The sequence below is a fragment of the Lepidochelys olivacea genome (assembly GCF_965140295.1).
Source record: "Lepidochelys olivacea isolate rLepOli2 genome assembly, chromosome: 6".
Classification (NCBI taxonomy): Eukaryota; Metazoa; Chordata; order Testudines; family Cheloniidae; genus Lepidochelys; species Lepidochelys olivacea.
In genome coordinates this window covers 33,477,666-33,501,605 of record NC_140416.1, presented here as the reverse complement: position 1 = coordinate 33,501,605, position 23,940 = coordinate 33,477,666, and the positions used below count along the sequence as shown (strand labels likewise).

The 23,940-nt window shown below is 41.3% G+C and overlaps 1 protein-coding gene across 1 annotated transcript in view; it reads right to left on the bottom strand.

Moving 5' to 3' along the window:
- MICAL2 (microtubule associated monooxygenase, calponin and LIM domain containing 2) overlaps positions 1-23,940 on the bottom strand; it is a 179,428-nt gene that overhangs the window by 115,458 nt on the left and 40,030 nt on the right. Inside the window, exons 3-4 of the mRNA XM_084631941.1 lie at positions 3,690-3,897; positions 1,527-1,643 (exon numbers count right to left, since the gene is read on the bottom strand). Coding sequence (XP_084488067.1) covers positions 1,527-1,643; positions 3,690-3,897 — 325 coding nt within the window. The remainder of the gene's footprint in view (positions 1-1,526; positions 1,644-3,689; positions 3,898-23,940) is intronic.

Sequence of the window (23,940 nt, the reverse complement as noted above, 5' to 3'; positions counted from 1 at the left end):
TAACACAAAGAGAGGGGGAAAATAAAATCTAGCCAAAATGCTACAACCTTTTAAAGAAAGATGCATCACTTTCATTAACCTAAAACATAATCTGAAAATGTTTGAATTACCTGTACTTATATTAATGACAAATATTCTAAATACAAATACTCACAATCATAACTAGTATCCCTTTATCTCATTTCATCTACCCACAGTCAATTAAAAACAGCACAGAAGTAGTACTAGCAACCAAGATATAAAATGGAAAACTTGTTCAGTCTATATTAAATTTTGCACCACATCTTATAAACTAAGGCTATGTTTTAGTCACAGGTATTTTTAGTAAAAGTCATGGATAGGTCATGGGCAGTAAACAAAAATTCATGGCCCGTGACCTGTCCATGACTTTTACTATATACACCCCTGATTAAATCTTGGGGCGGGGGTGGGGGGGTGGGAGGAGCAGCCGAGGACCCCCGCTGGTGCTGGGTGAAGAGGGTGGCGGTGCACGGGCAAGGACCCCCCGCTGGTGCTAGTGGGGAGGCGTTGGCAGGGCTGGCAGGCTCCCTACCCGGCTTCTTGCAGCTCTCTGGAAGTGAGGACATGTCCCTCCCTCAGCTCCTAGCTCCACACACTACTCGCTCCCCCCACCCCAAGAGCTGGCTCTGAAGCTCCCATTGGCTTGGGGGGAGCTGCGAGGCAGTCCCTGCAGGCGATGTCTGCAGGCAAGGCAGTGCACAGAGCTAGGAGCTGAGGGAGGGTGGGTCATGTCTCCCCTTTTCCAGAGAGCTCCCCAAGGAAAGCGTTGCCCAGAGCCCCCTCACTCCCTCCCACGCTCCAACCCCCAGTCCTGAGCCCCTTCCCACATCCAAACTCCTCCTGCTGCTGCTGTGGGGAAGGCGGTGGCCCGAGACTGCTCCAGCAGTGGCTACTGCGGCTGGCCCAGGGGCTGGCTGAACTGGTCAGGTGGCCCCCTGACCAGTCACACCAAATGCTGCAGAAATCCCGGAAAGTCATGGAATCCATGACATCTGTGACAGACTTGCAGCCTTTTTTATATATACTGGTAAATACCATTAAATGAGAATGGCTAACTTCTGATAGGGTACTAACTGTCAATAGGAGTCACACAGGATGGAAGAAAGAGCAACAAATTTGGCTCATGGGGCTTAAAGACATCCTCAGAATTCATATTTATCAATCTAAAATTCTCATGCCAAGAAGACAGCAGAAGACCATACTAGCCTCCCTACAAAAACTCAAGCACACACCAGCAGGCATAGTGAGAAACCTCTACTTCTCTGGCAGGGGATATTTTTAAATGGATCAGTGTATTGACACCATGACAGTTATCATGCTTGCGATTCCATACACCGTTTCATAAGAAAGACACAAGTTTCTTTAAGAGGAAGTGTGCTACCTTGGCTTGATTAGAAATTATTTCATAAACGATAATACAGTTATTTCATACAATGAGAATAATTCAATAGGACAAAGTTACTGGTTTCTTAATTTTGTTATTTGAAGTCACAAGTCAGTCATACTTTGGTTTTCCTGATCTTCAGGAGGTTCCAGAACTTTCACAAACTCTACATTCACGTGGATTTCAATTCCCAGCATAAGTGCAACTTTGAAGAGGATAAGCTGAAGCTGTCGAATACCTATGAACAGTGATAACACATTTGTCATTTTAAACTATGTAATAGCATTTCCTTTATTAAATTAATATTGTGGTAGCACCTGAGGCCCTCATATTGAGCTAAGCACTGTACAGATACATAACATCTTTTCAGTTTCTCTGCTGGAGTCCGTAGAGATTAGGCAAGTCACTTGAGCCTAACTTTTCACAGGTGGTCATTAACTGCGTGTTCCTCATTTTCTGGGTGCCTCACTTGAGACCCTAAGACCTGATCTGCAGAAGTGTTGAGCGGTCACAACTGAAGACAGTGGGAACTGTGTTTTGAAGCTATCAAGTATTAAAATAATGTTAAGCACTCTGAAAAATCAGGTCCTTGGCATGTCAAATTGGGTATCCAAAATTAGTGGATACTTCTGACCTTAGTCTTTGTCTCAGTTCCCCATTTGTAAAATGGGGCCCAGGGTCTCAAGACAGACACCCAGAAAATGAGGCACATACAAAATTATGACTCCCTGTGAAAAGTTTAGTTTAAGTGACTTGCCAAGCATCACTCTGTGGCCGGGCAGGGATAGAATTTACTTCCCAGGGCAGCATTCCACTGCCTGAACCACAAGATAATCCTTTGTCTTCCTGCAATCCCCTGCCTCATTCACTACATGCCTTTCAACTTCTGCAACTGAAGTAGCAGTTCTACTCTCCTTTACTACACAACTCGGATTCATCACACAACAGGTCCAGCCTATACACTGAATGAGGAAAGAATCCTGCGGAAAAAATAGAATATTACGCAGTTAAAGACTGTACCATAACGCATATGCCCAAGGCAGCTCAATTAAGATTGCATAGGCAACCTTAATACCTTAATATTTCCTAACTTTACTGAGTGCTTGATTCTACAACCTTGATCATGTTCTTTTAACATAGTTTTGATCCACCACACAGTCCTCTGCCATGTGAGCTAATGGAGTAAATGACAGCTGTAGTAAGTTGTTATCCTCTGTGGGGACTAGCAGTAGAGGGGATGAGACACAGACACAGGATTTCACAGGTATTTGCGGAAAGCAGAGGAATTTTCAGTTCCACTTCAAGTTCTGGAGGGGACAGAATTATTTTCCAAATAAAATTCATCTGGACACAGACACTTGACATGGAAAATTTCAGCCCAAAGAGCTAAAATTTGGTAAAGTTATAAGCAACTGAAAACAGGGCCTTAAAAAGGGACGTGTCAAGTGACAAAATTCCCATTGACTTCTGTGGGGCCAGGCTTTCAACCTTCATGTACAAGGACATTTGTTTACCAACCCACTATCTAACTCAAATCAGACATCAAACATACATCTAAATTGCATCTAGTCATACCGTGATGAATACACATTCAAATTAAAACAGATAGCCACACAGTCAGATGCCATTCTCCTCCATCCCAATTTCTTTATAAGAAAAAGCAGATAGGCCCCCTAAGGTGATCAAAACTTATTTCCATGTTTTTTAACAAGACATTTGGTTTACTATTTTTGGTACCATTTTCTCTAGAAGTTCTCCTCCTCAATAATATCTGCAAACAATCCAACACGCAAGATGCTGTCCAGGAGGTTTGTTTTGGTCCAAGTTAGGTTAAAATCCCGGGTGGGTAGGCACCATCCCTTTTTCTATATTTTGTAAGGCACGTAGTACAATTAAGGCATTACCTATAAAGCAGCAGTATCATTCATACAACTGTAAAACCTTTTATTTTTAGAGTACACTTTTAAAGACGCCCTACAATGAAGTCTGTTAAACTGATTGTGGACAGCAATTAAAAAAACATCCACACAAGGTTTCTCTTAAAGCTTTGATGAGGAGCATAGGTTATTGTTCAAATAAGATTATGCAATTTTGGCAAATCAGAAGTGCTTGACTTTGGGGATTTTTCTCTGTGTGTGTATTCAGAATGTGTCATTACTATCTTGGTAAAGAAACGCTACCCAGCAAGTCCAGAAAAGATCTCTATTAATATTTCTGAAGCAAGTTTTCTGCATAGCAAGCATTCAACAAAACTGTACATTTCCATGTAGTCACTGGTACTTACTGATATGGTCAATAGATCCTCCGCAGAATTTTCCATAAAACTTTTTCGCTCCCAAACCCCGGAGATCATGAATTGTAAAAGGCCAGAGATGCAGCACATTGTTTCTTGAAAAAGTGTCCCGCTTCTCCACAACCACAACCTTGGCTCCCAGAAAGGCAAGTTCTATGGCAGTCCGCAAACCACATGGACCACCTCCAATAATCAAACACTGAGGGAGGAAAGAAGAAGTTTGTTAATGCAAATGGAAGTCAATATAAAATTGCCAAGTCACCTCAAGGGTGTAAACTGTCAACTGAAGTAATAAGAAAAGGAGTACTTGTGGCACCTTAGAGACTAACCAATTTATTTGAGCATGAGCTTTCGTGAGCTACAGCTCACTTCATCGGATGCATACCGTGGAAACTGCAGCAGACTTTATATACACACAGAGATCATGAAACAATACCTCCTCCCACCCCACTGTCCTGCTGGTAATAGCTTATCTAAAGTGATCATCAAGTTGGGCCATTTCCAGCACAAATCCAGGTTTTCTCACCCTCCACCCCCCCCACACACACACTCTCCTGCTGGTAATAGCCCATCCAAAGTGACAACTCTCTACACAATGTGCATGACAATCAAAGTGGGCCATTTCCTGCACAAATCCAGGTTCTTTCACCCCCTCACCTCCCTCCAAAAACCACACACACAAACTCACTCTCCTGCTGGTAATAGCTCATCCAAAGTGACCACACTCAGCAGGAGAGTGAGTTTGTGTGTGTGTGTGTGTCCCCGGGTGAAAGAAAAAAAAAAAGAGGAGGGGTGGGGTGAGAAAGCCTGGATTTGTGCTGGACATTCCCTACAATGTGCATGGTGATCAAGGTGGGCCGAGTGGTCACTTTGGATGAGCTATTACCAGCAGGAGATTGAATTTGTGTGTGTATGGGGGTGGGGGGGTGAGAAAACCTGGATTTGTGCTGGAAATGGCCCACCTTGATTATCATGCACATTGTAGGGAGAGTGGTCACTTTGGATGAGCTATTACCAGCAGGAGAGTGAGTTTGTGTGTGTGGTTTTTGGAGGGGGGTGAGAGAACCTGGATTTGTGCAGGAAATGGCCCACCTTGATTATCATGCACATTGTGTAGAGAGTGGTCACTTTGGATGGGCTATTACCAGCAGGAGAGTGAGTTTGTGTGTGGGGGGGTGGAGGGTGAGAAAACCTGGATTTGTGCTGGAAATGGCCCAACTTGATGATCACTTTAGATAAGCTATTACCAGCAGGACAGTGGGGTGGGAGGAGGTATTGTTTCATGATCTCTGTGTGTATATAAAGTCTGCTGCAGTTTCCACGGTATGCATCCGATGAAGTGAGCTGTAGCTCACGAAAGCTCATGCTCAAATAAATTGGTTAGTCTCTAAGGTGCCACAAGTACTCCTTTTCTTTTTGCGAATACAGACTAACACGGCTGTTACTCTGAAAACTGAAGTAATGCTACTGTATCAAGAGCTGATCATATAACTCCAGAAATATTCAAGTACACTGTTGACAAAATGAAGCAGTAAAATACTCAAATATTTTACTTAATGGAGTGTGTCTCATACACAGACATCAAAGTAAGTATCCATTGAAAAATATGGTAAAAATTATTCAAATATTGCTTTCATCCAGCTCTAAGTAGACAAATAAATTTGAAGGATATAACAGTTATTTCAAAATTACTTGCAACAGACAACAGGAGAGACTTGGAAATGAAGAATAAATGGTCTCAAAGCAGATTTTGTTTTGTTTTGTTTTGTTTAGAGGCACATCAATGCGCTATTGCAATCTTCAGATTAGATCAGAGTCCATTGATTAAAAGTAATCCCCAAATATTCCTATACTAGTTTAGCATAAGACTATCTCCACAATGCATGTTACTTAGTTATATTTTCCTGTAGCCTAGCCAGTGTTCTGAATAAAATGGATGAGATCGTCAGTTAGCCTAACTCAACATAGCTCCAGTGAAGTCATTAGACCTACCCTGATTTACAGTACTTGTGAATTGGGCCTATTCTACTTTGTTTTAACACTGACCAACATATTCAAAATAGGATCTTAAAATTAGGCTCTTATGTCCACATTTAGGCACCTTAGGGTGGGATTTTCGAAGTGCCTAAGCACAAATCTCACCTATATATGGATTTCAATTTTAGCCTGCAGCTTTAAGTTTCTACAAGCCAGAAAGCTGTGATTTCTGGAAAATTGCACGTGCATCAGATGTTTACATTTTCTGACTTGGTTACCAGAAATTATTTGATTAGAAACAGCCCCTCTTGATTAAAAAAAATCACCTCAAATTATTAGAGAAGCAAATCAGTTCAGGTAACAAATTAAGCCTGCTAACCACTGAGGTGTGCATGACCTAATTCAGAAAGTTCTGGCTATGAGGTAGATGTTGTCCTATGCTATAAGTACAAGTGCATTATCTCACAATCAAAACATGCTCCTTTGGTTCTCTCACACATAGCCAGACAGTGATTACAGTTTCAAAAGCAAGAACTTACTGTAAACTAAGCCTAGTTGAATGTAAGTCTGGTTCTAATTACATTTCTTTTTCATAACAGTAGGGTTATTTATTTATTTTGGTCTGTCCATTTGTTTTAAAGTTTTACATCTCAGATAAAAGTTATTTGGCACAGGCTTTAATGAAACCAATGATGAGAACAGCTACAACTATCTTTTTTTAAAGTAAAATATTCTAAAAATTCAATAATAGTGGAATTTTCAGAATGAACAGGTACTGTAGATTTTTTTAAAAAATGCTACAGGTATTAAAGTATTATTAATTAAAGCTAATCAGTTCCATCAGCCATTTCCTAGGCTTGCTTACTCCTAAAATACATTTTTAGCTTTATGTACTTTCAGAGTAACATAGCACACTGTATGCTAAACACTAAGAAAACATCAATGGATCTAATTATGTAAAGGAAGAAAATCCAGCGCAGATGTCACCAGGCAGGATCAGAGAGTGGGATTATTGGCAGAGGCTTGGTCAGTTCCTCTCTGCACAAACTTGTTATGATTAACATGGGAACTCTGAGTTCTGACAAGTAAGTGAATGCATTTACAGCTATGCAGTTTTCCAGTAAAGTTGAGCAAGCAGCTAGCAGCACTTTGCAAATACAGACCATACATGGATTGATCAGAATTTTTCTGGCGGACAAGAAATATTATATATAAATACATGCAATTTTTTTTAAAAGTAGTCTTTTGAGATTTAGTCATAGTGGCTCTTGCCAACTGATAAAACCCCCCACACTGACATTTCCTCATGATGCTGTAGGATAGAATGTATTCAAATTTGAGTGAGAGAGAGAAAATGAGAATTTCCCCGACCCCCACCATTAACAAGGTATCTTCCAACTTGCTTGGGGGCACTGTGAAAAGTAATTGTATTTTTGCCACCATCTATGGTTACCATCTATAAACATTTTGTCTGCATGTCTTAGAGTCATTTGTTCTTTGATTTATCAGGAGAGCTTTTCCAGTGATGTATAGCTCACTCCTCCTGACAATTTATCATCCATTTTGGAAACTTTTGGAGCCAAGAACAGCAAGAATCTATTGCAAAGATTTTTTGCAGTTTTGAGGCTTCTACCTTTATTAACTAGTGAAAGAGACAACACATGGAAAAAAACAAGCTCTTTGTTTATATGCAAAAACAGAAACAGTACTGCAACCATTCTAGCAAAACCCATGAAACCCTTCGCTCTATATTTTTTCTGCTAATAAACCAGTCTTTTGGCTCATTATTGGCCATATTGAGACGGTAATGAATTTATCACTGCTTTCACACAGTTAGGTGAAGCCATTTCTTCCATGGTGAGTGACTACTGACATACAAACAAGTCTAGTGAAACTGACCTCTGAGCTTTAGCGACTAGCATTGTGGAAATCAGGGGAGTCTTGGCACAAAGCTACTCATGGCTGAAAGCCTTTGTTCTGCTCCCATTCAAGCCAAAGGAAAAAACTCCCTTTACTTTTATGATCGAGGATCATTTTGCTCTTCAAAAGCCCGCTATCAGGTGAGGGAAACCACAGTAATTAAAGATAACTTTGGAGAAGAATTATAGCATCGTAGAACTGGAAGGGACCTCCAGAAGCATCTAGTCCAGTCACCTGTGCTCACGGCAGGACTAAGGCTATGTTTACATTACACAGCTTTTAGCGACACGGCTGTATTGCTACAGCTGTGCCACTAAAAGTCATGCAGTGTAGCCACTGTCTTTCGGATCTCCTGCTGACAAAAAACTTCCACCCCCAATAAGCGACTCTCCTGCCGACAACATGCTGTTCACACTGGCACTTGTCACGGCAAAACTTGTGTCTTTCAGGGGTGGTGGGGTTAACTCTTCTAAAAGACTAAAGTTATATCTTTCAATTGCCAGTGTAGACATAGCAAGCGATTTGCTGCTCCAGGCCAATGGGAGCTGCTGGAAGCAGCAGCCAGTATGTCCCTCTGTCCGCACTGCTTCCAGCAGCTCCCATTGGCCTGGAGCAGCGAACCGCGGCCACTGGGAGCCGCGATCGGCCGAACCCCGCGGACGCAGCAGGTAAACAAACCGGCCCGGCCCGCCAGAGGCTTTCCCTGCACAAGTGACGGAACAAGTTTGGGAACCACTGTCCTAGACCATATCTGACAAGTGTTGTCTAACCTGCTCTTAAAAATCTCCAATGATGCAGATCCCACAACCTCCCAAGGCAATTTATTCTAGTGCTTAACAACCCTGACGGTTAGAAAGTTTTTCCTAATATCCAACCAAAACTGCCCTTGCTGCAATTTAAGCCCATTGCTTCTTGTCCTATCCTCAGAGGTTAAGAACAATATTTTTTCCCCCTCCTCCTTTTAACAAGCTTTTATGTACTTGAAAACTGCTATGTCCCCTCTCAGTCTTCTCTTCTCCAGACTAAACAAACCCAATTTTTTCAAGCTTCCCTGGTAGGTCATGTTGTCTAGACCTTTCATCATTTTTGTTGTTCTTCTCTGGACTTTCTCCAATTTGTCCACATTCTCCCTGAAATGTGGCACCTGAAACTGGACACAGTACTCAGGTTGAGGCTTAATCAGTGTGGAGTAGAGCAAAAGAATATTTCTCGTGTCTTGCTTACAACATTCCTGCTAATACATCCAAGAATGGTGTGTGCTTTCTTTGCAACAGTCTTATACTATGGACTCATATTTAGCTTGTAATCTACTATGACCCCCATATTGTCCATATTTCTCTTGCAAGTGGAGGAAGTGACTGTATTTGGTTAGGAAAGCAAGGGGCTACATAGAAGACTAAAGAGTAGCAGTAGGATAATGGCTACATTTCTGTGAAGTCCACAACAAAGAATGAACACTACAGCCTTATTCTCCTCTAGCTAAGGTGATACACTTTTTTATTACCCTACTTACATAGGGCCTTATATGGTGTATGGTGTTTCATAACTCAGATAAAAACAGATCTTCTCTAAGGAATTTACAGTCTAGAGGTCTGATCCTGCAAACACTTACACACGTGAGTAGTCTCTAAAATGAGAACAGAATAGAAGACAAGAATACAGGGAGGAAAAGTGAACAAGGAAGAGAATAATATGGTTATCTGTCACTTTGCAAGCCAATGTACAGGTTTTGAAAATGACAAAAAAGATTAATTTATTACAATTACACTATTTTAAAAGTGTATTTTATAGGTATAAGAAGCTATAATTAAGACCTGCTTTAATTAAGACCTGCTTACAATTAGGGCTTTGTCCTTTCTTAAAATAAGTAATACTTTATATGATGAACCTTTCATCAACGGATCTAAATGCACTTTAAGTATTATATAAGTATTGTACAGATGGAGAAACTGAAGTACTGTGAGGCTTAATGACTTGATCAGAGCCAGAGTGCCTGTGGCCTTGCCATGAATAGAATTCTGAGCTCCTGATTCCCATTTGTCAGCTTTAACCACTAGGTTTCACTGCTCCCCACACCACACTGTAGGAAAAAAGTGACAAGTTTTTATTACAAGATTCTCATGAAGACTGTAAATACTGATTAAACACACACAAATTTTAAATTCCAAAGGCGAATTCATCTTCATGCAAAGAGGACTGATCACCTAGTCTATAATGGGAATTACAAGGATCAAATCACATATTTGTTTGCCAGTTGTACAGTCAGGGTTGCTAAAGTAATTGATTTACCATAAACAGATTTGTAACCAGATTTACTAAAGTAATCATCAAGGTACCATTACTTTTCATAATAATTTAATCCAGATTACTTTCAATTACTTGTCTTGCCATTTTTGTCCTGAACATGAATGACACCATTCTGGTTATTAGTAAAGCAGGCCTTTCATTGTGAGATCTGATACTCATGACACAAAATCATTAATAAGAAGTGGATTTACTCAACTGATTTACTTTTTAAAGTAATTTTAACATTCCTAGTTATATACATCTTGCTGAAGCATTCTTTCCTATACAGGGCACATTAAACTGCAGTATGGTTTTAAATTTGTCATCAGGTCATTTTTTTCTTCTCATAAAATTTAACTATCCTATGTAATCGTTATTTTACATTTTAAACAATATTAATAAAATCATGCATATCTTATCAACCTTAGGTACTTCAGATATTAATTTAGCAAATACGGTGTTTTTATGGTACCTGTAGAGAGTACCACATTGTTTCTGAAGTATAAATCTGTTTCCATTAAAACCTTACCGCAGACAGTAACATGCCAAGCTCCATTTCCGTTTGAAGTTGGAGAAAGCAGTGGGCACTGGCGTCACTTTAACGGTTTTGAACTAAAATTAATATATATACGAAAGCTTTGTTTCCCCAATATGCTCTGTGTGTCTGTAGTTTAGTGAAGATATAGTACAACCTGAAGCGTAAACCGGACCAGGGTAAAGCCTTCGAACTGACCAGCAAGTGGGACGCCAGCAACCACTTCCTCGCCGGGGGCGGCTTCACTCATTTCGGCGACTGGCGGTTCATCCACCGTGCCCGGCTCAACTGCGTCCCGCTCAACAGAGCGGTCTGCCACAGGAACCGAGACAAGTGTTGCAGGAAGTGCGGCTACTCCAACGAGACCCTGCCCCATGTCCTGTGCAGTGCAAGCCCCACTCCAGAGCCTGGCAGCTGCGCCACAATGCCATCCAGAACTGCCTGGTGAAAGCCATCGCACCGCGCCTGGGGGAGGTCACCGTGAGCTGCACCATCCCCGGTACTGACAGCCAGTTGCGACCTGACGTGGTAGTCACCGACGAGGCCCAGAAAAAGGATCATCCTCATCGACGTCACAGTCTCCTTTGAGAACAGGACCCTGGCCTTCCGCGAAGCCCGAGCTCATAAGCTGGAAAAATACACCCCCCTGGCTGACACTCTGAGAGCGAAGGGCTACGAGGTGCAGATGGATGCCCCGATCGTCAGAGCCCAGGGCACTTGGGACCCCTGCAACGAGCGTGTGCTGCGGACCTGTGGGATCGGTCAACGCTACGCACGGCTCATGAGTCGCCTCATGTTCTCAGACACCATCCGATGGTCCAGGGACATCTACATCGAACACATCACCGCCACGGACGGTGCCAGGAAGCATGAGCCGGTACGACATCGTGCATCAACTATGGGAAAGGGACTGAGAGACTTTTTCCATTGGACCATATGAACTGGAACCATAAACTCAATGAACATTAAATCCCACCAAATGAGGGTAAATCCATCCTCATCATTGTATCCACTCATCATACTCCACACCTGAACATAGCCATTATATGAACAACATACCCCCATATCTCAATGTCTGTACTTTGACCGGTTAAACTTTTACCCCCAATTGGGGAGATTGCAGATTATGTATTCCTTATGCCACCTGCTCCCAAACCGAATTTCACACCCCGTGATAAACTGTACCTTATTCCCTGATCACCTGAAACTTCTATGCTTAAACTCTGTACCGTTTTCTTTTTACTTCAACATCATCTTAATAAAATTATTAAATTTGTTACCTTCAAAATGGGCCCCACTCAAAGATAGTCAAACTATTGAATTCTCACCAACCATGCATTTGAGAAATGTAGCACCTAGATAAACCCCTTTGCGTGTTTCTATATCATTGGTAGGATATAACTGGCATCAGTTTACTGAGCCAATAAGAGCACAAGTTAATTCTGCAAAGCCAGAATTATTTTGTGCCTCTCCTTTCTGGACATGGATTTTCAACAGTCCCTGAGCAGATTCCTCCTGCTGGGAGGCAGAAACTGTGGAGAGGACAGATGGCAACAGGCCTGGGCTCAAGTAACTGCTGAGGAGCCGGCACACCAGGAATCCACAACACTTGTACCCTACCCTGGAAAAGCCTAATGTGGCTTAATGTGCTGTAGATCTGCAGATGACTAATTCCATCAGTTTGGGGGGTGCTGGAGTTAGGGTTTAAAGTATTTGAGAGATCAAACACAAAGAGGACTATATAATTATCAGCAAGTTAAAAGAAGAAAACTATCTGATCTGGTGACAAAAATCCTGTTTGCTCACTTTACTTACAGGAATAACAATCTACTCATTTACCTTGCAAATACAGAACATCCACCCTTTACACTCCGGAACTCAAGGAATATACTCCTTGAAAATAGGGTAAAAAACAAAACAAAAAACTCTTTCTGTAATTAAAAACAAACAAAAAGCCTACAACTCAGCAAGTTAAAATATTATAATAATAATTTTCTTATTAAGTGCAATGCCATTCTCTTACCTAAGAGATCCAGGCATTATACAAAAGAATACTGGAAAATATAAAAATATTTTAAAAATACAACAAAAAATACTGTTCTGCAACATTAAAACTGAAAATTAAAAAGGTTCCAACACTGAGAAAAACAACAACGGAAATGAAAGATACATAGACTTTTTGGCAGTGGTAGGTCTCAGGCACTGATCCAGCAATCAGACCAATCATGGCCAAGCCTGGCTTGTATGGGGGTGCTCCACCCAGGAACAAGAATCCACCCATGGATCCAATATGTGGGTCAGGACATTTCCATTTATACTTGAAGAGGAGTAAGAGCTGAGAGAACATTAGTGCAGCACCCATTTGTGACAGTTAAATGAGAGGAACTCAGCCCAGAGGGGGACTCCTGCCTGAAAGATACAACCCTAAACCCAGCCACAAAGAACAATATTTCCAAACACATATGTGCTTAAAAGGACTCCAGATAAGGTTGTCTTCAGAAATGAAATAAATCTCCTTCATCAAACCCCGATTCTGAAAACAGAGCTTTGCCTACAGGAATGACTGTGGCATTAAGGAGGTGGAACATTAGCCTCATGCACCCCACGCCCGCTAAAAGTCATGTCTGTCTCATAGGAGGACTATCGCATATGCATGCCATTGCACCCTTCTCCCCAAGGGTCATTTATCTTAGCAGATGGATCCATTGGCACTATTCTTGGCCCATAATGATGCCCTTCCAACTTCACTGAGGTGAGAAGTGGATACCTGGTGTATTCCTTCATGGGATGCAGGAAATAACGGAGTCCCTACTGCTTTGCCTTCACCACTCCCCCCCCCAGCTGACTCTCTTCTTTAAGTTAAGGACACTATTAAAGGCTACACAGTGGGCTAGATTAATCCTTGGTGTAACTCCACTGTCTGCAATAGAATCATACCCGGCATGAAACTGGGCCAATGTTTACTTGCAATATAACTAAACACGATGCCATGAATGATAACCATAACATATAATAAATTTTCTGGATCAGTAATGACTATTTCCCTGGAACAGTTTCAAGGAAAAACAGCTGCATGAGCATCTAAAGCACACAGCTAACAGAAGCATCGATGGAAAGATCTCCCCGGCACTGTTCTCCTTATTTTATCTCTAAAAGTAAAAATTGAAGCATTTCTGCCAGGTGCATGGGTGCTGTGTAGGAGATTCATGACAATTTCTGGCTGCTTTATTTGCCAGTTTCAATTTTAGCACATAAGCTCGTTGTCAATCATAGGATGTAAAAGTGCAGTCAGATGAGAAATGTGTCCCTGAATCAACAGACCAGAATAACCAATATAGATTAAATAGTATAATGTGACAGAAAATGGTAATATCCAATTTTTAAAAAGACAGAATCCTGCATGTAGGATTCTGTCAAAAATAAGATATGCACACTCAAACCTTTCCTTTAAAAAAACAAGCTAATAAGTGTGACAAAAAACTAGCAATATGTAATAATAATATACAATATTATGAGTCAAGCCCTGGCTAGCCTATGGCCCCAGTCTAACATGCATAGTCCCATTGGATTTAAGCGCTCTGCTAGATCAGGGCCTACATATGAGAAAGACTTGGCTCCCTGGGAACCACCATGTCAGTCAAGGAGATGTCATCACGAGTCCCTAGGGCTACACACCAGAGAAATGGAAGGCAGAGCACCCTTGAGGACAGCCCTTGACACTGTAATTCACTCTCTCATGGAGCATAGTGTACTCCCTAGGCATGGCCTTACACCCACCCTTATGTGAAAGAGTACCTTACTACACAAGAAGTCCAATTAAAAGGTGACAAAATAAGACACCAAGCACCGGTCTACCTACAAACTTCTCAGTATAACTATGTTACTCAGAGGTGTGGAAAATCCACACATCTGAGCAAAGCAGTTATACCGACTGAACTCCCAGTGTAGACAACACTATGTCGATGGGAGGTCTTCTCCCATCAACATAGCTACTGCCTCTCAGGGAGGTAGAGTACCTACACCAATGGGAGAAGCTCTCCCGTTGGAGCAGGTAGCGTCTTCACTAAGCACTACAGTGGCTGCAGCGCTGCAAGTGTAGACAAGCCTTTAGGCTTTTGCTTGATGGAGGTGGCAGTAAGTTTAGGAAGGGTATGATGGAAGGTATTGTGGAAGGTCAATATTAAAAAGAATCACTGCCAACCTGAAACCAAGTTAAAAAGATGTTTCAGATACTAGATCTGCCTCCAAATGCCCCTGACAATTTTTGTGGGTGTTCTGTTCTAGGCCTGAGAGGCCTGGCAGGGATGCTCTGAAAAAGCGAGGCTCGAATGTGGCAAAGCGGTGAATTATTGGCTTTATTGAAGGTAAGTGACACACCCGCAACGGGGACTCCAAGCGTTGCTGTCACGGAGGCGGAGAGCCCAGCGCACTGGAGCAATGCCTGGGATGGAGTCCAACGAAGGGGCGGATAGCAGGCATTAATAAACACTTCACAGTAACAGCTCATGTATATTTAATAAGGGGTTGAGCTCCTTTACTGGCAAGAGGCCACATGAGGCAGTCACGGCCGGTTGAGGACTGGTTTCGACCGGTTCCTCATGCCCGGCACTGACCAATAGTAACTGTCTGCACGAGAAAGCGTTCTTCCCTAGTTATGCCGTGTGAATTTTCAGTTAACTGTGTCTCTTTAATGAGACATGATCCAATCTTACAAAGACTTGTGTGTGCTTAACTTTACACATTGAAAGTCATTCCATACATTACTCCACTTCATATTGTCTCATATGTTTGTAAACTTACTTACAGCTTGTTGGATGTGCATTTTTAAAATCAAGGAGTACAGAAATAAAATGTTGGTGAAGTTTAAACAACAGAAGAGGTAAATATGTAAGCTTACGTATCTTTAATCACTATACGTGGCAAAAGACACTGAGCTTTGAATACATTTTTCACAGACTTTCAATTATGTGAAGTTGTGTGCTGTATTGTCATGTAGGCAACTGACCACAGGAGAGTAGTGTGTTGTCACCAAAACTGACTTTTGCTTACACCTGAGCATCTTTTGACTATAGGTCTCCAAGGATAAAAGGCTAATGAACCAGCCAACTTCGCTAGTTTCTGATTTCAAAGCTCTTGGAGATAGGTGACAAAGACACAGAAACTCTCATACTGGCTTTTAAAAAGGCACGTACCAAGGATTTAAAGTTTACAAATTTGGCCTAATTCCAAATCTGGCATTCCTTCAGCTGTTGTATTCCAACCAATTTGAAAATCCTTCAGCTGTTGTATCCACAGCTGAACTCTCCAGCTACTTGCCAGTGGAATCCATCCAAGAATCTATAGAGTGCTTATGTGAAAATAATTTCTTAACAAAGAGTACTTATCTTTATTGTCTTTTTTTTTTTTGGCACATATGGTCAGAGGTGAAACATGTGCATTAATGCATTGAATCAGTTGGCCCTTCTTTATCAGGATTTTTTAAGTGAGCGGACAGATATTCTAAATCAGGACATTGTCCCTTCTTGTTGGAAAAATGCAGATACTTTTCATATTTAAAAAAAAATAATTCCAAATATCCACATATTTAGGTCTCTCGGATTTATGTATTAGCATAAGGTTCACATACAAGGGTTTGTCATACAACTCAAAATTAAAAAAACAACATGTCATATGCAAGAAATCCAGAATTTATGCTCCATTATCCAACAAATGCGTGTTTCCACTTACACATTGAAACAGTAAATTTATAGGGATTTTGAGATACACTGGTACCTTCATTTTTAAAACTGGAGAACTGAACCATGCCAAGCTATATCATTTACTTTGGATTTTAGCTTTTTAGTACAATACAGCTCTCTCATTAGCTTTTTGTCATATTTAAGTTTGTCAGCTTCCAAAGAGCTTTAAGAGCTTATAGCTTTTAAAAAGATAATTGTAAATTGGTCAACAACACACAGAATCTACACAAGTGTCTCTAGAAACTCTGAATTCTTCATTGTCACACTTGTGAGCCAAAAATGGCTGAAAAGGTAGAAAGCTAAATCCCTAGGGAGGAGAGAGTTCCTCACCCATTTCAAGTGTAACCTGCTTGTCTGTATATATCTATGGTACTTATATACCCCCCTCAGCATAGTAACTGAGCATCTCACAATTTTTGAGTACTGATCCTCCCAGCATCCCTGGGAGATACAAGTACTGTAGTCTCTCCCTGACCCCAGCCTGCCCAAGTACTTACACACAAAGATGCGGAACTGAGGCACAGAGAAGCTAAAATACTTACCCAAGATCACAGAGGAATTACATGGCAGAGTATGGACTTGAACCCAAGTCTCCTAAGTCCTAATGCTGGTGCCCTAACCACACTTCAGATCCAGACTGAAGCCCCAAATGTGGGTTATGTGAGTAACTTTACTCTTGGAAAAGTAACCTCATTAAAGTCAATGGGACTAGTTACATGAGAAAGGTTACTGTGTGATTACAGGATCAGGGCCGTAACAAGCAAGGCTAATAGATTCTGAAGGGAGTCTGTTCTGGCTTGAGGAATGGAAGTCACACTATGTGCCTCCTTAAATGAAAGTGTGTGTGTGTGTGTGGGGCGGGGGGGAATATGGGATTACAGGGCAGCTCTGGCAAGCTGGTCAACAGCCACAGTCTTTTTCGAGGAGGGGAGGAGGAATTGGTAATATACAGTAAGAATATTACTATTGTACACAGCCATATCTGTTTGCAGAGACAGCATATTACACTGTAACAATGCTTGCTTATCCAGGTGTCCTTAGAGTCTTGTAATAAAAATCATGCCATAGGTCTTTTAATTGTATCAGTTGTGACAGGGTCGGGCCAGATGGCTACAGGAGAGTGATAGACGGCAGATATATTAGCCCCAGGTTGAATAGGTCCCTTTTCCCTGGGTAAGGCAACAGGGAAGGTTCCAGAACAATCAGGAATTTTCTGGAAACAATTAAGACAGACAGGCTGATTAGAACACCTGCAGCCAATCAAGAAGCTGCTAGAATCAATTAAGGCTGGCTAATCAGGGCACCTGAGTTTAAAAAGGAACTCACTTCAGTTTGTGGTGTGTGTGTGAGGAGCTGGGAGCAAGAGGCACTAGGAGCTGAGAGTGAGAACGTGTACCTGCTGGAAAACTGAGGAGTACAAGCATTATCAGACACCAGGAGGAAGATCCTATGGTGAGGATAAAGAAGGTGTTGGGAGCAGGCCATGGGGAAGTAGCCCAGGGAGTTGTAGCTGACACACAGCTGTTCCAGGAGGCACTCTAGACAGCTGCATTCCACAGGGCCCTGGGCTGGAACCCGGAGTAGAGGGCGGGCCCGGGTTCCCCCCAAACCTTCCAACTCCTGGTCAGACACAGGAGTTGACCTGGACTGTAGGTTCACGAAAACGGCCAAACTGAGGGCTGTTGTGAATCTCTGAGGCGAGCAAATCCGCCAATAAGCACAAGACCCACCAAGGTACAGGAGGAACTTTGTCACACAGTATAACTAAGAACATACAGTACAATCAACATTTCCAAGAAGAGAAACAGTATTCTTGTTTTAGATATTTAAAATAAATACAGTAACTGTATACTGCTCATGCATGCGAAGACAAGGTTAAAATGAAGCTCCCTGGGCTAACACTTTACAGAGAAAAAAGAAAAGGAGTACTTGTTGCACCTTAGTGGAAAATATCCACTGCATGCATCCGATGAAGTGAGCTGTAGCTCATGAAAGCTTATGCTCCAATAAATTTGCTAGTCTACGGTTCCACAAGTACTCTTTTTCACTTTACAGAGAGCACAGCAGATGCAGCAAATCCACTCAGTATTAGCAGGTAAAAATATATGTTTAGAACAAGAAGTTTACAGGATTTAAAAAAAAATATCACATGGTATGTTTAAGTCAAGTCACTGTCTCAGGACATTTCACAGAATAGTTTAATTTGCAGTTTTAATTAAATATTGGTTATTCTATGGCAGGCAAATTCCAAGCGATTTGATTCTTTAGAAGCTAACCTATGACGACTGAGCTCACGTAGTAACAAAACAATCACATTTGAAGTGGAATCCAGGTTTGTAAAGGAGCTGACAATTTACTCTCATCAAGTCTAATCATCATAAGCATAGTGACTGCATAACAAGTGGCAGTTATAGTTAAATGTGGGATGCAATACTTCATAAGTAATAACTCTAGGTTCCTGAGGTCATTTCCCTTCCAGTCCATCCCTCCCATATTTCAAAAGAAAAAAAAAAACCTGCCTCTGATCAAGGATGCATTTTGCTCTTCAGCACCATCATCAACTCCCATCTTAACTAGCAATGTTGAAGGTCACTCCCTAGAGTGGGAAGCTGAGGTTTTCCAAGGCAATCACACTTGTACATTCAAGATCATCGATCTCTAAATAAAAACTTATTTCCTGAATTTTGCGATTCTAGATACAATGTACAGACTGGCCATTCAGCATTGTACATGCCATTGTTTTCTAGTGTCAACAGGCAGAGAAACCCAGAACAGTTATAAATTCTAACCAGAATTAGAGCGTGTACCTTTACTCTAACAATTATTGGGAATATTTCCAATAATACAGTGTGTTAACATAACACTCCCTCACAAAGCCAGCATACTAGTCTGGTGATAGTTTAAGACACTGTAGGGAATTTGAGTTCAGGGACCTCCGTTGTCCTGGACAAAAAAGGGTTGCAGAAATATTAACAGGCTGTGGGGTCAAGAGGCAGCTAGAGCCTTTGTTGCCAGAAGGAAGGCCTTTGGAAAAGGAAAGAAAAAATTAAGTGTGCATGTACAAGGCAGGGAGAATTCGGAGGAAACAGCATTCAGCAGTGGAAAGAAGAACACAAGCTATATGAAGCACCAATTTATGTCAATGTACAAGACAATAGAAAGGAAAGGAAACATGGCATTTCTATATATAAGTTTATATGTATGTGGCTTTGTAATTACAACTGTTTTCACATTCCAAACACATGCAATTCTGATACAAGGATCAATGCTTGTGATTGTTCTGTCACCGTGATCTCTAGATCCAGACTGACAAACAATGAACTTCCTAAACTAGATAAATTCACAGAAGCAAACTGTGGGCGTTGTGAGGACAGAGCAAGGTCTACGAGACATGCGCCAAGGCAGGTCAGTCAGGTTATAACTGGATAAGACTGGCACTCCTACAAGTTGTGCCATTCTTTACTTGCAGGCAAATTCCACACCTTAAATCAGAAATTACTTCCAGTTTTCTTCTTACAACTGAAGACTTACTGATGGGCATAAATTATTATTAAATTATTTGGGAGCAGACAGTGCTTTCCAGGACATTGAACTGACATCCCTTGCAACATTTCTTTGATCTGGATTGTAAATTGCCCCAGGGATTGTCTCTCATCTAAACTGTACAGTTTGTTAGGGATGACAAAGAGTAAAAGGTTGTGAGGAAGCAGCAAGCGACAGAGAGCCAATGATTACACCAGTGAAAGATTAAGAGAAGCATTTATTGTAACAAGCACTTTTTAATCCCTCTTATTTATTTAAATGTGGTAGTGCAAATTAGTGATGGAAGTGTAGGCAAAGCCACCTGCATCCAATAATTAGCATCTTTGGTTCATGCACCTAAACAATCACTACAAGCAACATCCACTAAAAGTGAAATTTTCCTGTATGTAAAGAAGTCCATCATCTGATAGGAGAAGATAGTTACAAGGGACATGACAGCTCAAATGAATGGATTCAGAAGCTCTTACCTCTAACAGTATGTCTATACTGCAGTTAAACACTTATCTGACACAGGTCAGCCAGGACTCGGGATCTCAGAGCTCAGGCTGTGAGGCTGGAAAGTTGCAGTGTAAACATTTGGGCTCAGGCAGAGCCCAGGCTCTGGGACCCTCCCCATCGCATAGTGTCCCAAAGTTCAGGCTCCAGCAGAAAGGTGTCCATCTACACCAGGGGGTCAGTAAACTGTGGCACGCGGCCCATCAGGGAAATCTGAAGGTGCGCCGCAAGACATTTTGTTTACATTGACTGTCTGCTGGCAAGGCCCCCCCGCGATTCACAAATCCCCCAGTGGCTGCAGTTTGCGGAGGCCGACCACTTCCCGCAGCTCCTATTGGCCAGGTGTCTGCGAATGGTCAATGTAAACAAAAATGTCTTGTGGCCCGCCTTCGGATTACCTGACGGGCCACATGCCGAAGGTTACCGACCCCTCATCCACACAACAGGCCTGTAGCCCAAGCTGTGAGTGTTTAATTGCAGTGTGGACATACCCTAAGGGGCCATGTGAATACAGTCCAGGTTGAAAGTACGTATCACCTGAAAGGCATTTGGTAGCCTTGTTTCAACTTTCATTATTCAAGTGTCCATCATCATCACTACTACTGACAATAATGAGCACCCTTGTTGGCTGTCTCAGAGTGTGTTCAAGGACAGAATAGACAATGGAGATTGACTGAATTCATCTTTCATTCCTAGAGTGTGTGTCCCCCGCTTGCAATGTAAGGACACTGGTAGAGTAGCTGGGGGAGGTGGCACGGCTGCAGTACTTTCTTCTGTAAAAAGGAGACATCTAAAAGTTGGATTAAAAACTGGTTGGGGAACATCAGCCATTTTCAAGGCAGAATTACAAATTCTGGATACAATTAGCTTATAAGGAAAACTCTTAGGTGGCAGTGCTGGTGTTCATGATATCTTTTACGCACACGCACACCCTTATAAGCAGAAAAAACCTACTACTGCAAATGATTTTTTTGCAAACAAAATGTTTCCCAATTCTTAATTACTCATAAGCAGTAAGTAGAAGAGACAGTAAGTTCCTACAGTACAGATCTTTTACTCAGTAAAAGGCTGCATCCTCCTTTTCTCCCATCTGCCCCCGACTCCTAACTGGTTCATCAGTGGTGAAAATTAGAGGTCCAGAGCACTTATTGATTTCCAGATGTAATTGCCATTAACTGAGGTGATTTTACAGCCTATCTGTGAAAAAGGAGAGTAAGGCATTCCTCTTCAGATAGCAGAAGGTGATGCAAAGTTTGCCCTTCCATTTGCCATATCTCAGAACATTAAAAAAAAAACCTCATCAGAAGTCCTGCCAGCACAGACATATTCTGGTGCTAATAGACTACTTGCCAGTTCAGAGACAGAGAGCGGAAACTGCAGCGTTGCGAGCCATCAGAAACATACGCCTTAGGTTATGGTTTCCTGTCTACAGCACTTCTCGTTTTGAAGATCTGTTCAGAAATACAGCTTGCACCAACTGTAACATCCCAGAGATAATAAAGGGAGGTCCAGGAAAAAATGACAGGAAACCTTTTTACATAAACTGTCTCTCCAAGGGCAGAAGGAACCACCAGATCGTCTAGTCTGACCTCTTGTATATCACAGGCCACAAATACAATCAGCACCCACACGCTAAACCCAATAAACTGAAATGAGACCAAAGTATTGTGAGTTCACAGGCGTGTAGACCATTATGTGTCAGAAGCGGAGGTGCACGAGCCTCCTGCAACACCAAGGAAACAATGTCTTACCTTTTAACACAAATAGTTTAGAACACAGTTATCTATGGGAGCTGTTACTTTGGTCACAAAATCAAAAGAAAATAATCATCAAATGTATTGACCTCTGATGAAGAGGGTTTGTTAGGTTCCAGAGTAACAGCCATGTTAGTCTGTGTTCACAAAAAGAAAAGGAGTACTTGTGGCACCTTAGAGACTAACCAATTTATTTGAGCATAAGCTTTCGTGAGCTATAGCTCACTTTGTAGGGTGCATACTGTGGGTTTGTTCAGTTTTTTAACACTAAAAGCCCACTGCTAATTACAAGAGATCTGAGGCTGTTTATTCCAGTGCTTCATCATGTGGTGACTGCATCCTCCTACTGCTTGTTCAGCCAGACCAAGGGGAACCACAAAAGCAGAAAGCCATTTAATCAAAATATACCCACACGTGGAGAATGACATTGCAAAAACATCTGGAAGGGGTCAATCCTTTTGGGGAGCTCAGCTCTAATAATTAGTTATTCTTCCTTATTTACTTTTGTGTCAAAAAAAGATGTTTGGCCAGTTGATTTTGATGGTTTGCTTTTAAACAGTCTCTCCATTTGAAATGAACTCAGTTATACAAACCCATATCCAATTTGTTTACAGCTGTTAAACCTAAATATGTTTAAAATGTCATCCTCATCAATATTTTATTGAGAGAAAGTTACCAAAAGATGTAGTTAAATAGAAACAGTGAATAATAATCCAGTTTAATTTTCTCTGTTAAGGTTTTTCTTCTACCACAAAAACAACAACATTTTACACTACAGATTAAGAACATAAAAACCTGCATAACACATCTGAATGCCAGGGAGTTAAGATTACACTTTAAATAGCCCAGAAATGGGAAAGCACAGTAATATGTGGTTATCATAAGGAATCCTGAACCACTATAACTCTTCTCATATATTCCCACCATCTTGTGAGCCTTTCGATTTATACGATTTATATCGTAGCTAAGGACATGTCAAAACCAGGTTAATTTGCTAGTTTGGCCAAGAACCTGGATACTTATGTGTACTATGTATTTTGGTGTTTTGGGCATATGTAAACACATTAATATATATCAGTCTCCCACTCTAGAGCCAAGTCTTCTATTACTCTCTGCATCTGAAGTGTATAGAAGAAAGGTTCTAAAGTATTGTGGGAGAGGGAGACAAGTATCATTTCTCCCAACTTTCAAACTATTCACTGCATTAAACACACACACTCTCTCCAGTGAGTTATCTTTGCCTATGCCACAACTAATTACAGTTATTAAAACTGTTGGGGGGGGGGGCGCGGAAATCAGGGTTTTGTATATTCCAAAAAAGGTGACAAAATGTATCCATGAGCTACAGTGCCTCTTGTACATACAGAAAAACTACAGAATGTGTGTCTTAATAAACTTTGACACAAACACGCATCATGCTTTTTCTTGATAAAATGCATGCTTCTCAAAACAGCAAAGTAACATGCCTTATGTTATGTCAACAGAAAAAAACTAGCTGGTTCTCCAAATAGGCATGGGAACTTAAATAAGAGAGGCACCTGTTCTACAAGAAACAGCCTTACATCTGGAACCTATTCTGTTCTCAGCCAAATGCATAATCCTTTCTTGGTACCAAAATTACGTATTTCCTCACTTATCTGTACAAAAATTAAAAAAATAGAAGCTTGTAATGTAACAAACAATAAAGCTGTATCAGAGCTCAGTTTGGCTCTCTGTTCCCTAGACAGAAACAAAGATCTGACCCCAAACCATCAACAAAGGAAAGCAATTGTCTGGCAGGCCTGTACTCCTGAGGCTGCATTGGAGAACTCTGTTTCCTTTGGTTTGGCACACATTAGGACCACCACCCTGTAATTTGGATGGATATGTGTCCTTACTATTTTCACATAGTCATAAATCCAATCCACCAAAATGTCATAATAAAGTAAGGTATCTCACTTAAGATTATCAGGAGATTACAGTGAGTCCAATTTAATTAAACCGTGAGATAGCAA